The sequence below is a fragment of the Myxocyprinus asiaticus genome, chromosome 21 (genome assembly GCF_019703515.2).
Source record: "Myxocyprinus asiaticus isolate MX2 ecotype Aquarium Trade chromosome 21, UBuf_Myxa_2, whole genome shotgun sequence".
Taxonomy (NCBI): Eukaryota; Metazoa; Chordata; class Actinopteri; order Cypriniformes; family Catostomidae; genus Myxocyprinus; species Myxocyprinus asiaticus.
Genome location: NC_059364.1, coordinates 35949787 through 35965536, shown reverse-complemented (window position 1 = coordinate 35965536; position 15750 = coordinate 35949787). Strand labels below are relative to the sequence as shown.

At 37.4% G+C, this 15750-nt stretch overlaps 1 protein-coding gene across 3 annotated transcripts in view; it reads left to right on the top strand.

Moving 5' to 3' along the window:
- Positions 1-537: 537 nt before the first annotated feature.
- The window catches only part of LOC127412166 (putative ATP-dependent RNA helicase DHX57), a 33605-nt gene continuing 18392 nt past the window's right edge, over positions 538-15750 (top strand). Inside the window, exons 1-15 of one of the 3 annotated variants that reach the window (XM_051648310.1) lie at positions 538-683; positions 998-1428; positions 1661-1870; positions 3135-4018; positions 4527-4720; positions 6465-6586; positions 6685-6883; positions 11041-11165; positions 11242-11375; positions 11481-11535; positions 11662-11882; positions 12365-12481; positions 12592-12688; positions 14171-14344; positions 14506-14706. In XM_051648310.1, coding sequence (XP_051504270.1) covers positions 1025-1428; positions 1661-1870; positions 3135-4018; positions 4527-4720; positions 6465-6586; positions 6685-6883; positions 11041-11165; positions 11242-11375; positions 11481-11535; positions 11662-11882; positions 12365-12481; positions 12592-12688; positions 14171-14344; positions 14506-14706 — 3137 coding nt within the window. In that variant the 5' untranslated portion in view covers positions 538-683; positions 998-1024. Of the gene's footprint in view, positions 765-997; positions 1429-1660; positions 1871-3134; positions 4019-4526; positions 4721-6464; positions 6587-6684; positions 6884-11040; positions 11166-11241; positions 11376-11480; positions 11536-11661; positions 11883-12364; positions 12482-12591; positions 12689-14170; positions 14345-14505; positions 14707-15750 lie in introns of those variants that run through there. The other 2 variants (XM_051648311.1, XM_051648312.1) reach the window with 2 other exon arrangements.

The following is a 15750-nucleotide window of genomic DNA, read 5'->3' as shown; positions in this document are numbered from 1 at the left end:
TGACCTGTAGTGTATATATGCAGTACACACACACACACACACACACACACATAACATATACAGTATACAACATCACTTTTGTAGCTGTTAGGATCGTTTTATTATTTCAGGCTTTCATGAAATTATTCTTGAATGTGTTGAATTTAGTTATTATTATTATTTATTTATTATTATTAATATTATTATTATTTAATATTTGCAATTTAATTTTTACTTGAAAGCTGGTTAAGTGCAAGTGAAACTAATATTTCGTTTTTAAGTTTGAACCAGTTTTCATTTTTAATTTTCAAAAAATATGTTATTTATTCAGTGTATTTTTCATTTATTCATTCGTTTATTTATTTACTGCGACTTTCTTCTTTTCTCTGTCATTGGATCACAAAGCATAAACATACAGTCTTTACAATTCTGCAATACCATGAATATTACCATAAAAATAAACAAAAAAACTATTCTTGAAAAGAGTTGAAACTTTTATTTTGGGGCAAAGTCGACTTTTATTTTGGAAAACTTAGCCTGTTACCCGTTTAAGCTGTATCGCTTGCCACAGGTATCAGCCAGCTTTTCCACATTGATTTGAAGTTCCTGTAACCGCACAGCAATTCACAAGAATAGAGACTTAATTTTCATTTAAATATCGGCTCGTTGATCGGAATGATTTGTGAGTCGGCTTTCATTGTCAGGTAACATTTAACATTTATTTTTTTCACTCAGTATACCCACAACATCGAGACCCATACTGTATTGAGGACCAGCTATACATGGTAACTTATGTGTGGCTACAATATTTATACACTTCAATGGTTTGTTTTGTGCTCGCAGTCCTTACAAATAAAAGGTCAACGCGTGAATATGTATTGCAATTCTAGATCTCAGGACATTTACGTGGAATTGTTATGTTAACTGGTTGGCAACTGATGCTTTTCAGGACAGACACTTGCTCAAGGAACTGAACCAACAAATATATCTGTAAATTAATGTATTTTTCAATTGCAAGGAAAAACATTAAAAAGGAGCTGAACTAATGAGTGGAAGGAGGCGGGGTAAACCCAACCGGGGTGGAGGACGGTTTAATAAACCCAGAGGACGTGGAGGAGGTGGAGATGGAGGCAGTAGGAAAGCTGCCAGTGGAGGCTGGGATGATGGAGATGATTTCAGTTTGGATTTTGGACCAAACCGGTCCTTCAAACCTGCTGCATCTAGAGGTTCAGGAGGTGGAGGAAGTGCTCGCAGGGGCCATAGAGGTGCTGGCAGAGGTAGAGCTCTGGGACTGCCCAGAAAACATGGGGACGAGGAGAGGAGAGACAGATTCAGACCCGAGCAGGTGCACCTGCCCCTGCAGAAGATACAGATGACGTCAGAGAACAGACTACAGGTGAAAGAACTGCTGCGAGAACTTCAGAACCCGGAGTATAACACACCCTGTAGGTGAGCTTGAGCTGCTTTCTTTCCACCTGTTATTAATTAGTTAGCACTCATGGTAGATCTGTCTTGAAAGATTGCTTAATATAAATTTCTTTATGGAGTACTTTTTTAGATTTTTCCAGGATTTCCTGGATTTTTTCCTTCAGAAACCAGAGTGTAGCACTCTATAAAGCACTTGTTGAGTGCTTGTATTGTTTGGTCAGTAACGGTTTAATAATGTAATGTTGTCATGTAGTGGCTCTGATTATGAAGGAGGGGAGGAGGAAGAGGACGAGGAGGAGGAGTATGATGAGCTGGACCATCGTGAGGAAGGTCAGTTCTGGGTAACTAACGATGATGGAGTGGAATGTGCCAAAGATTGTGACTGGATGAAGGACCAAGTTGAGGAGAAGCACACTAAGCCAGAGCCGGTGATCTCCCTGTTTGCTTTAGGAACTCTTTGCAGGTAGTCATTAGTGGTGATTGCTAAGACAAAAATCACTATTGCTGTTGCTCATACTTAGTTAGGGATTTGAACAAACACTTCACTTGAAGGGTGACTTTTTTTTAGTGTTTAATTTTTCATTAAGGCTGCCGATTTAACGTGTTGATTCAGTGTGATTAAGTATATATAAAAATAATGTGTTAAATAAAATAGCGCAATTAATTATGCCACACTTAAATTCCATCAGCAGGGGGTACTCAGCACTGATCCAGTTGTACAGGCCAAGTGTATGTGGCTGAGTTTGGAATGGCATACTACCTTGGGTAGGGGGACCTGGGTAGCTCAGTGGTAAAGACGCTGGCTACCACCCCTGGAGTTCGCTAGTTCGAATCCCAGGGCGTGCTGAGTGACTCCAGCCAGGTCTCCTAAGCAACCAAATTGGCCTGGTTGCTAGGGAGGTTAGAGTCACATGGGGTAACCTCCTGTGATCACTATAATGTGGTTCTTTCTCGGTGGGGCGTGAAGTCCGTATGTCTCCGTGGCAACGTGCTCAACAAGCCACGTGATAAGGGCGAATGTGCGGGATGACAATCTCAGACGCGGAGGCGACTGGGATTCGTCCTCTGCCACCCGGACTGAGGCAAATCATTACATGACCATGAGGACTTAAAAGCACATTGGGAATTGGCATTCCAAATTGTGAGTTAGTTCACAAACTAACCAGTTAGCCTATTAGCTTAGCATCCCGCTAGCAAATTAGCCTGCTAGTTGCACAGAGGTACAGCTTCTTCGCCTCTTCATTTTCATCCTGTTTCACCTCATTGTCTCCACCTAGTGATATGGTGGTATGATTGTATTTAATAGAACTTCTAAATTACTTAGAGTATATTTAATAATTTTACAAAATGTAAAAAAATGTAATCTTTGTGGTTAGGGTTAGGTAATGGGGTAGGTGTAGAGTTTCTGCGGGGCTCAGAGTAAACACAAGAAACACAGTAAAACGAATGTGACATTACACTTAGCCTGTAACTGTTGCATGACTTCAGCATTTCACCTTTTTTTTTTTTTTTTTTTTAAGTGGCCGTAATTTCTAGTGGTCGTGCCTTGGAGCAGTCTTGCAGGACACAGACAGATCCTTTACATACAGACAAATTATCTATATTTTGGGGCCTTTTAGCAAAATTGATATGCGATTAATTGCAATGAATTTGATTAATCGGCATCTCATGTAATAAATTAGATTAAAAATGTTTATCAAGTGACAGCCCTATTTTTATATTTGCAGGTATGGGTTTGATCGTGAGCGCAGTAGACAAGCATTGGAGGCAGGAATTGGAGGAGGAAGTGGGCATGGTGAGGTTGGGTCGACTTTAGAGCTCCTCCTTTCCCAGATGTTCACAGAACGCTTTGGCTCCAGCTCCCTTAGCCCTCAGACATCTGACCTCCCTTCACGTGAGGAGTGTGTAGCTTTGCGACAGGAAGAGGCCTTCGCTTTGACTGCAATCTATGGGGAACGCTTTTGTGAGCGCATCAGCGATCGTGTTTGGACTATTAATCTTGATTTGCTATGGCTGGATGAAGGGCGGAGCAAAATTTCAGACTTGGTGAATCACAAACAATCGGGATCCAATCAGATTTGTAAGTTTTACCTAAAGGGGGCAGGTTGTAAGTTTGGTAACCGATGCAAATTCAAGCACCAAACACCAAAACAAACTAAATACGCCACTTCCAGAGAATCTTGTATGCCTAGTCAACCAGGGTTTAGCAGCATAGATCCGCCTGTTTACCAGCTGGAGATCCGTTTCCAACCAGGCAGTTTATATCCCTTTCAACCTCCGCTTGTGGCCTTCAGTACCACAGATGAATCGCTCTTGTGGGCGGGTCGCCTCAGTGTGACAGAGTATCTCTTCGGTCAGTCGCTCAATGCTGCACAGGAAGGTGAGCCAGTGGTCTACACACTCATTTCCTGTCTGGAAGAGGATGGACCTGTCAGAGAGCTGCTGTCAACTACTCATCACAAGTACAGTGCTCCACCCCCTGTGCTGACTCCACCCACTGTCACTCCAGCAAGGAACCAGAGCACTAAGAACAGCATAGACAACAAGATCGATAGAGATCGATCAACCAACACCACAGAGACCACAAACTACAGAGTGAGACAGAAGGAAGGTGAGGGATTGGAAACCATACTTGAAGGGATAGTTCTGCCATGAATGAACATTCTAGGATCATTTACTCACCCTCATGTCGTACCAAAACCGTATTACTTTCTTCCGTGAAACACAAAAGGATGTTCATGCTGCTCTTTTACATACAACAAAAGCATGTAGTGACTAGATGGTGTAAAGCTCAAAAGGACTGAAAAGCACCATAAAATAGTCCATATAACTTGTGCAGTATAATCCAAGTCTTCTGAAGCCTAGAACAGACTGAAATTACATCATTATTTACATAAAATCTTGCCCTCTGCCAAAGCTCTTAAGTATAATTTCTAGTTTTGTGTAAAATGAAAAAAAGAAAGTCATACAGGTTTGGAATGATGTGAGGGTGAGTAAATGACAGAATTTTAATTTTTGGGTGAACTATCCCTCTTCATACAAGTGTGCATCCATAACACTTTACACATGACAGATGTCGACTGTTTTGAAGAAGTAATGACTTGTGTGTGTTAAATTAGATGCACCATTCTTAAGGGAGGATATTGATGATGAGCCAGAGGAGGGTGATGTTGAAGATGAAGAGGAATGTATCCCAGTGGAAAACGAGAGCTATGTTAACTTGCGGAAGAGGATGGTCAAGAAGATGGAGATCAAAACTGAGCAAATACAACAAGAGAACAAGAAACTTTGCAGAGAGTTCAAGAGGAAACAGGTAACACACCTATCACCTGTTAACCCTTAAAGCTCTGAGGATGTTTTTAAAGATTTCCAGTTTTAGTTGCATGCCCAAAATTAAAGGCTAATAACTCGACAAAAACCGCTGAAAAATCACAAAAAAACTCGAGCCAAAAATTTTTTTTCTTATTTTTCTGATTTGACATTATATATCTCAGGATGTATAATATTGTCATATGTAACTGAGTAAAAGTTTGTGCTGATACGACAAAGCAATCAAAGTTCTAGCATTAAAAATATAATTTATCCTAGTGTCCAGAAACATCTCCAAGTGTCCAAAAGCCTCTCCAAACAAGTAAAGCATAATAATTGTTCATAAGAACTAATTACACATGCAAATACAACAATGACTAAAGGTATACTCTCTCTCCAAAGCATGCAGGCATGAATAACAAGATCTTGTTCAGTTCCATTCTGTGTCATCTGAGCCATCATTGAGGAAAGCTAACATGTTTTTAGCCAGATAGCACATTACTGTGTGCACATTGTGCTTCGTTTGGATTATCTAATGATCTATGCATCCAATTACGTTGTGTGTGGGCTCATTTTAAAGATAATCGCCACCTCTAAGTAATGATATGTGATTTTCTGTTCTGTTTATTTTTTTGTGAAGTTACAAGCGAAAACACGGCATATAAGCAACACCTGTTAACATGTAACATGTATGTCAAAGAAATATATTTAGCTATTACTTGCTATATTTTTTGTCTGTAAGTAAAACAAATAGGCTGGTTGTATTCTACTCTTTGAGAGCTTTCCAACAACATCTGACACATGACTATTTGATCAGTTTGATGTTTTTACTGATTACAATAATATGTGCAGTGCAAAATTATTAATAAATAATCAAAATGGAACACTTCTGATTTGTCTGCAAATTTCAAAGTACTTGTTCAGTTTTGGTCATAATGCCTACATGCATTGTAAAGTACAGCTTCTAAGATTTAAAATTATACCTGTTTTGTGTTGGTCAATTCATATTTTGATAATTCTTTTATTCTCGGCAGCCCCGCCGGTGGGCCCAAACACCTACCCAGCCCTCTTTGGCTTGGATTCTTGTGACAGTTTCAGATAGTTCATCCAAAGATGACAATTCTTTCTGTCATTGTTTACTCGCACTCATGTTGTTCCAAACCTATATGACTTTCTGTGGAAAACAAAAGTGGATTTTTGAAGAATATCCTGGCTGCTCTTTTTCTAGATAATGGAAGTAAATGGGGATTGGTGGTGCCAAGCCCCAAAATGACATAAAAGCATAATGAAGTTTCATAAATGTAGTCCTTATGACAAATATTGTACTCTATATGACTTATATTGCACTATATTGTGAGCCCAGAGAAGCCATGAAATAGCTTTGTGTGCCCTCCATTGTAGCTTTCAAATTAGATTTGGCATTTGTCATGTGGTGTTTGATGTCAGTTACATCAAATGTCATTGTTATCTTGACCAAACACCATTAAGAACCACCTTTATGATAGTTTTTTGGTTCTTTTTTGTCATTTTTGAGGTTGACAGCACCTGTCTTCATTGATTTTCATTATATGGAAATTAGTGACCAGGATTTTCTTTAAAATGTCACCTTTTGTGTTTCAGGGGAAGAAATAAAGTCATATTGGTTTTGATCGTCATGAGGGGGAGAATACATTGCTTATTTTGATCTTTAATTCTCAGAATATTCATTTTTGGGTGAATTGTTATTTTAAGTGTGTTCTGTCTCTCAGTCCTCCAGGCGTTATACATCTATGCAGGAGCAGAGGCAGAAGCTGCCTGTGTGGCCCAAGAGAGAGGCCATATTGGAGTGTTTGGATAAGAACCAGGTTCTCGTCATCAGTGGAATGACAGGGTAAGACTGTGGACCTGCCACATTTATTTTCAAACACATTTTTACACTGGAATTGATTTACCTTATGTCTTCCCATGTTGGCATTAATGTAACCACAGGTGCGGTAAAACCACTCAGATTCCTCAGTTTATCCTGGATAATTTTCTCCTGACCGGGCGGCCGGGCAGCGTGGCTAACATTATTTGCACTCAGCCACGGCGAATCTCTGCCATTGCTGTTGCGACCCGAGTGGCCCAGGAACGAGCAGAGGCCCTGGGTCACTCTTCAGGGTACCAGATCCGCCTAGAAACTGTCAGGGTAAGTTCATCTTGTGCATAAATACACTCACCAGCTGCATTTACTCTGGCAACTACTTAGGGCTATGTAACAGATATTTACCATCTATTCACAGTTATTTTTAGCCAACATAAAAGTAAGTAACTGCATCATGTTGATCTTATTGCACTTTTTATTTGGCCAGTTAAGTTTTTAAAGACTGTGAAGTATAAGTAAAGATTCAGCAATTTGTTTGTGTCATCACTAAGGCTGTCGATTTTACGCATTAATTTAGTGCGATTAATTATATAAAAAATTATGCATTTAAAAGATCAATGCAATTAATTGTGCCACTGTAATAAGGAATTGCTCTACCAGAGAGGCAATTAAAACTTGAAGTTCCACCTCTTTTTTTATTTAATTTTTACTTTATTTTTTTTCCCCTTTTTTCCAAATAAATACAGAAAAAGGGGAACAGATCCCAAAGAACAACACATACACACAAACATATACTGGTCACTGGGTATAACTTATATTACATTCATGAGTGTTCAGATTTCGATCAAATTCTGCAGTACAAAGTTATGTTAAGGGTTACACATCTGACACAGTCCATGGGTTAAAAGTCAAAGATGGTTCAATAGTTCTTTTTTCTGGCTTTCTACCTCATATATTCATGGCATGAAAAAAAATAAATTCTTAAGATGAAATTCTATTAGTATGTTGTCTTAATGAAAAGGTCAGGGTATTGTACAGATCATTTACAATTTCTTGCCATTCATATACAGATGGGGAAATCTTCCTTGAGCCATTTCCTTGTAATGGCCTTCTTACTAGTTGCTAGTAGTATATTAAAAAGGTATATGTCCTTCTTTGTTATTTTTGAAGGAGAAATGCCCAAGTACATTGTTTTAAAGTTACACTCAAGATTCGACCCCATTATTGCATTTATCTCTCTATTCAGATACTGCCAATAAGTATGAACAATGTTACAGTCCCAAAAGATGTGAAAATGGCCATTACATTTCCACATTTCCTCCAGCATTCACCAGCCTTTTGATTCCCAGTTTGCAGATATTTTACTTTGGGGGGTTATGAAAAACCTTATTGTATTTTTCCAAGCAAATTCCCTCCATGAATCTAAATTTGTTGTAGTCATCTGTTTTTTACACATAGTTAGCCATTCTTCTTCTGTTATACTTATATTGGCTTCCTTTTCCCATTTTTGTTTAACATGCGTTGTTGAGTGGTTTTTTGTTGACATTAAACAGGAATAAATTCTTAATACAAGTTTCTTATTCAGTTTCTTTTTATATGTATCTACAAATATCTGTACTATTGAGGATCCAGTATCTTCCACATCTTTTATATTCTTATTGAAGTAATGTCTAACTTGAAGATATCTGAAAAAGTCTTGTTTATCTAAATTGTATTTCTGGGAAAGTTGTTGGAATCTCTCTAGTCCACTCTCGGTAGAGATCAAGCAGAAAGATGTTATACCTTGTGAACTCCATTGTTTAAATCTCAGATCCAGCTTTGCTGGTTTAAATTGTAAGTCATGTTCCACCCATCTTAGTATTCTTCCTTGTCTTTCAATTTTAGAATTTCTTAGTTCCTTATACTTTTTTTCGAATATAAGTCAGCAGGGGGCAGTAAGCACGGTTCTAGCTTGACAGGCAATGCACAGCTGTACAGACAACAAACTGAGCTGGGTGGGGCCAAGGCTGTTTAGTTCACATACTTCAACAGTGCATCTTGAATTATTTGGATTTATTATGAATATATTAATAAATAATCTTTCAATAACATAACGGCAAGCACACAGAGGTACTGCAGCTGTGCAGAAACTGCACTTTGAAGTGACACGTGAGTGAGCAGGACATTCCATTAGGGATGGGCGATACCACTTATTTTCTTTTCGATCCAGTACCAATAATTTCAAGTCCAATATCGTCAATACCAATAATTCTATTAAATTATTATTTATTTATTTTATTTTTTTTGTGTTTCTTGGGAAAAAAATGTGTAATTTAAAATATAATTTTTAGTCATAATTTGTAATTTTTTGTAAACTGTTTTGTTTACCCTTACAAAAATTAACCATGGTTTCACTACAGTAACTATAGTTTAACCATGGCATTTAGTTAAACCATAGTGACCACACAATTAACCATTGTTACTACTACAATATTTCTGTAGTAAAACCATGGTTTCTAGCTAAACAAAAAACTAAACATGGTTACTACAATATCACTTTAGTAAAACCAAGTTTAACTTTTTTTTATTACTTATTAACAACAATTAAACACAAACTCATAAGATATGTCACCTTTAGATATGTTGTTATTTTAGTGTGAATTTACTCCAGAAGCTGTTTCTCTGATTTTCTATCTTTACCTCTACAAGGCACTGATCCCTCTTGTTTGAAAGAGCCTTGTGACGGCGCAGGCGCTTTGTCTGCTTGTGTCTTCCAGCATGCATGTTAAGATGAGCGGAAGAAGAAATAGTTCCCATCCTGCACAAGTATTTGCTAATATGGCCTAATCCTTTTTATTTCATTTTGAAGCTTATGATTATTGTTCATGTTCATGGTAACCAAATAATAATATCCCTCGTTAAAAAAAACAACCCATTTAGAATATATATTTTTGTGTGAGGATTTATATTTTTGATACAACATCAGTGTCGAAAGCACTGATACTTTAGGATCGATCCGCCCATCCCTACATTCCATTTTACAAAAACATCTTCCTTCGATTCCCCCGTCCTTGTTACCTTTCCTCTCATCCTGTCCTTGTTTCCTGAGAGTGTGAAGCTAGGAAACAAGGAAAGGAAATGAAGATGCACAATTTTAGAAATGAGAAGCACCCAGTGAATAGGGGAAATTGGAACACCCAATATGATATAGAAAAGGAAGTCCTGCCTTACATGTAAAAAGCCAATCACCTTTTAAATACTGACATTGAATGTCTGTCAACCTGAGAACGTGCATGCACATTAGCTGGACCATCCTGAAAAATAGTGTTTTTTTTTAGCATGATCTGAGCTAAAAATACATTTATAAAAGCACAATTTATGATACCATTGTTGTCAGATTTTTCTGCTGATTTTAAATATGTTCTTTGATCTTAACCTTGATCAACTGTTTTGGAGATTTCATTCTTTCCCCATTCAAGTAGATAGGAGCTGTACTTTTATGTCGCTTGCATCCATAGAAAATAGCTGCATGGGAGCATTCCCAAGATAACCGCTGAGTAGACTGACTTGTCTTTAAAGGGACTTTGACAGATCAAATTGCAGGGGTCTCGCAATGTGTTTTTAAAGGTTAAAACTACATTTAACTTGAAACAGCGTCATAAAAATTTCACGTTTCTGGCTAGAGATGCTGAAAACCAATTAAACATGAAGGCAAGCACAATGGGACAACAAAAGCATTCGTCTGATGCTCTACCTTGGACAAATTGATTAACTCAATTGCAAAATGGATCACTGTGGACTGTAGGCCAGTGGTAGACTTAAAGGGATAGTTCACCCAAAAATTAAAATTCTCTGATAATCTACTCACCCTCATGCCATCTGAGATGTATATGACTTTCTTTCTTCTGCAAAATATTTTGATGATTTGTAGAAAAAGATCCAGGCTCAGCAGGTCCTTATAATGGGAGTGGATGGTGATTAGATATTTGTAGGTCCAAAAAGCACAGATAGTCAGCATAAAAGTAATCCATCCTATCTCCAGCGGTGACATTAATGTCTTTTAAAGCAAATAACTATAAAACTATAAATACTATTTTATAGTATTTTTAACTATAAAAGATTGCTTCCAGTCAGGCATTGACAAATGGCTGAATTTACCCGAGTGCTCCTGTGAAGCTAGCGCATTGGCATGTTCCTTCGACCCATTGGTTGTGTGTCTGTCATGCGTGAGTTCACAGGCCAACCTGTTGACAGGCCTTTTTTTAATTATTTTTTATTGCCTAATCAATGCTTTACTTGTCTGCCACAGTAATGTAATGTATTTGAAATATTTTATATTATTATAAATTTATATAATAATCATAAAGATTGTCTTTCAGAACAAGGATGGAAAATTTTGAAGATATAATGCTTGACCTATATTGCCCTGCCCTGCCACTAATTCACACAATCCAGTTATCAGAGGGCACCTAATGTTATTGTGTATGTTTTCTTGTATTCAGTCATCTAGCACCAGGCTGCTGTTCTGCACCACTGGTGTGCTATTGCGGAGGTTAGAAGGTGATGCTGAGCTCAGTGGAATCACACATGTGATTGTGGATGAGGTTCATGAACGTACAGAAGAGAGGTTTGTAAAAAGCACAAATCCATACAACACTATCGCATACACCATGACTCTGACAGTAACACAATCTGTCTCATAGTGACTTCTTGTTGCTGTTTCTGAAGGATCTGATTATGAAAAGGTCAGATCTGAAAATAATTCTGATGAGTGCGACACTGAATGCGGAGCTCTTCTCCCAGTACTTCAACAACTGCCCCAGTATCCATATACCAGGTGGACTCCACGCCATCCCAGACACTCACTCAAAAACATACGGTGCCTCTTATTAGTAGTTTAAATGTGCACCATTTCATTTTTTTCTTTATGTTCATATAAAAGGTCATACCTTCCCAGTGGAGCAGTTCTTCCTTGAAGACGCCATTGCTAAGACCAGGTACTATAAGCACTATATATTTTATGAGAATACTGGTAGTCTACAACTTTTTCCAAATATATTTTTCCCACAATAATAGAAATCCAATAGTTACATCATAACATGTTTTATTTATTTGTTGTAAAGGTATGTACTTGAGGATGGAAGTCCGTACCGGCGTTCCACAAAGCAAAATGGTCCAGATAGCCAGAGTGGCAGGGCAGGAAAGGGACGAGCTCCTGTTGAAGACTATGATGAAGGTGAGAGTGGGCGCTTGTCATTCAGCTCCTTCACGAAAAAGGCTTCAGTCAAAGACTCAGTGCCAGACCAGCAGCTCAGTCTACATGAGCTCACAGCCAGATATTCCAGTAAGAACACCAGACATTTTTTATTCTGTTTTTTTTTTTTTTTTTTATCTTGGGAAACAGTGCCAAACTATGCTAATTTCTGCCTGAAGTGACACTCATAAAAAGAGCCTTAATCAAAACTGCTTGTTAAATCCATTCTTTATCTTGTGTCTTTGAAATTAAGCAATAAGGTATGAAAGGTATGTGAATATAGTCACACACCCCTTTAGCTGTATATGACTCGAACTTACTTTTATAAAGATGTTACTACATAAATAAACATTTTCATTAAATGTTATTTTATCAATCAAATTCAACTTTATGCTAGTAATCAATAACATAAGGTGCTGCACAGTGATATACACAGTAGCTATTATAGCTGTCACTGTAACATGTATTTTAGCATGACTGGAAACTGTATTGACTAATCAGTCGTAACTATCAGTTTTATAATTTGACATTTTTGAAATGAAATATGTCTTTGTACGTCCCTTCTTAATAAGATTGCTCAAAATTTGTTGTGAAAACGCTGGCTGCATTGGACCTTGAAAAAATCAACATGGATCTGATAGAGAGTCTGCTGGAATGGATTGTAGATGGGGACCACAGCTACCCACCAGGTAAAGAACACAATAATTTAATTTTAAAACGATTTTTTAAACATAAAATAAATGCACCATTTGAAAGTACAAAACAAATGTGATGAACTGTGTTTTGTGTTTTTCCACAGGTGCTGTTTTGGTCTTCCTGCCGGGACTAGCTGAAATAAAGCAATTATATGAGCAGCTACAGTCTAACAGGATGTTCAACAACAGAAGAGCTGACAGGTACAGTGTGTGTCACAGTGTTTCCTGCACCTCTATTCAGGCACCGTTCTGCTGCTGAATCTGAAGCGCCACGGCCCCCAAAAAAATGCAGAGCTTGGACGAGATAAAGACTGGTCACTGTGAAATAATATATTAACAATAGATATTCACATACAGCTTCCATTGTACCACTGACTGACCAGCAATAATTAAAATACAGCACAATGTGCGGTCCTATTTGCAATCTTGCTCGATTGGTGCAATTTGTAATTTTTTTTATATGAATCAGTCGCACTGATTGGCGAATCAATGTGATTCGAAACACCAAAGTCATCGGCCTGAATCGGTCAAACAGCTCAATCCTCAATAAATCCCAGTCTATTATTTTTTACTTGAAATGAGCTTGAGGACCGAGTGTTTTAAAAACACAATTTTTACAATACAATTTCTTCAAAATGTATTACAAAAATGCAATTTACAATATTTCAAAAAGGTTAGTGGAACTTAAATTAGTCTAAGACCCAGTTTCCACCTGGTATTAGGATGCGTTTCGGGTGATCCGATCACATGTGGTCAGCCCAAAATACAAATATAAAAGGGGTCTAAAACGTTGTGTGATCGGATCACAAAAAACAAATACTGACATTTAAGGTGAACGCTAATTCGTCCTGTATGCGTCCTGGGAGCAGCGAAGCACCACCCCTCATCTGTCATATCAACCGCTGTGCTAAAACAAGAGTTTAAAGTTTGCTGGTTACGAGCGGCTTTAAAAGAAATAACCGTCCGATCGGAAAATTAAAAAAAGCGGAGAGCTTCATGGATCATCTTTATTGTTTCTGATATCAACACAAATGACAAGCACGAACACCTGAAGCTCCTTTAATACAGGTAATCCACTAAAATAACAGATAATTCTGCTTGACATTGTGTTTGTGATTAGATTAAATTTCAACTCCAACTGGGAGAAACAGCACGCCGTTTTTTTCACCCTTTCTTTGTCTTTACTGACTTTGTTGCTCTTTATTATCATGCAGTAACACACTGACGTAGTGATTGATGTATGTCATCATGAAACAGAGACCCTCCCCTCCAAATCTGAACACAAGTGGTCACAGGAGAAGCATTGAAGTGACCAGGTGTAAACAGTGATGTATCTCACCTGACCACATGTGATTGGATCACCCGAGACACATCGTAATACTAGGTGGAAACGGGTTCCAAATTAGTCTGGTTGTTCAACATTTGGTTAAAGATGCATATCTGCAAAAAGTGTATCATAGTTTTGCTGTAATAAGTGGTATTTTAACCATTAAAAAAAAACATAAAATACATTGGAAAAATAGAATTTGTGATTGTTAAGCAAAAGCATAATCCTGTAGAAAACACTGGTGATGTGCATTAACAAATTATCCCAAAATTGTCTTTACAATAGCCTACAGCCTTTAAACATATCCCAATCCTTGGTATGATATAATATTTTGTTCTGTTTGTGTGTAATTTTAGGTGTGTAGTGTATCCGCTCCACTCGTCTCTCTCAAACGAGGAACAGCAGGCGCTCTTTACCCGTCCACCTAATGGTGTTACCAAAATCATCATCTCCACCAACATTGCTGAGACTTCAGTCACCATTGACGATGTGGTGTATGTCATAGACTCAGGCAGGATGAAAGAGAAGAGGTTGTAGACACTGCATATTGCTGCTGTTTTGCTTAAAAGTTAATGTAGTTAAATTTAGATGTTGGTATTTTTTCTGGATATCAGTGAACTGTTTTCGTTTAAAGAAACAGTAAACAGAAACAGGCTGTATTGTCATATGTGCTTGTGTATGTGTGTGTCAGGTATGATGCCAGTCGCAGTATGGAAAGTCTAGAGGATGTGTGGGTGTCTCGTGCAAATGCTCTTCAGAGGAAAGGTCGTGCTGGTCGTGTGGCATCAGGCGTCTGCTTTCATCTGTTCACGAGCCACAGCTTCACGCACCACCTGAGCCAACAACAGCTGCCTGAGATCCAGAGAGTTCCTCTAGAGCAGCTCTGTCTGAGGTAACCAACAAATATCTGGTTATTTTAAATGATTGTGTGGTTTATTTTAAAGGAATATTTCACCCAAAAATTTAACTTCTGTCAATAGACCAATAATATTGTTTACAAATATTGCAACACATACGCAATAAGTGGTCGCAGAAACCCGGCAAATTGTTGTGTTAGATTTGACAGATTAGACAGCTAGCGCTAACTAGCTTCTCTAAATATCGCTAAAGGATATTATGTAGAATAAAATTAGCCTTCAGGTTCAAAGCTTGGGTAAACATCACAAAGCCATCATAAATACATTAATATTAGCTATTCTATTATTATAATGATGAGTTAATCAGGGTTCCCACTCTTTTCAAGGCACAGTTTTCCAGGACATTTGCCCAACGGGTGTAATATTTAAGCAAAAATACACAAGAGGTTATGATGTCTGTTGTGGTTGTTGTATGGTTATTTTTTCTGAATTTCCGTATTCGACAGCTTAAAAAAAAATATCGTCAAAATTATTAATTAAAACTTTATTCACATAAAATAGAATTATTTAAATTCATTTATTTTTAACATAACATGGCATTATTTTTTTATCAAATTGCTTTTACAAAATCCTTGCATTTGAAACAAGATTGGAGATATTTTTGTCAAATTAAGTGCTGCACAACAGAACATCACAGATGTGAGATATTTCTTTAATACGTTGTTCTTCTTATTTAATTACAGTAAACATTACATTACTTTACAGTAGTAAAATATGTTTGCTTTTTTCACCATTTCACGGTCCATTTAAATTGAGCTTTTATTTTGTATTTTCTGTGTATTTTTGATGGTAGTTCTCACCTCCGTATAAGCAGTTCGCTACATGACCCAGTGTGCTTATTAAACTCCCAAAATTTTAAATAAATAAATGTAGTTTGTATGTACTGTGTTCTCCAGAGCAATAAATTATAATAAATTCATAAAAAAGCCCAACAAATCATAAAAATATTTATTTGTATATACAGGTGCATCTCAATAAATTAGAATGTCGTGGAAAAGTTCATTTATTTCAGTAATTCA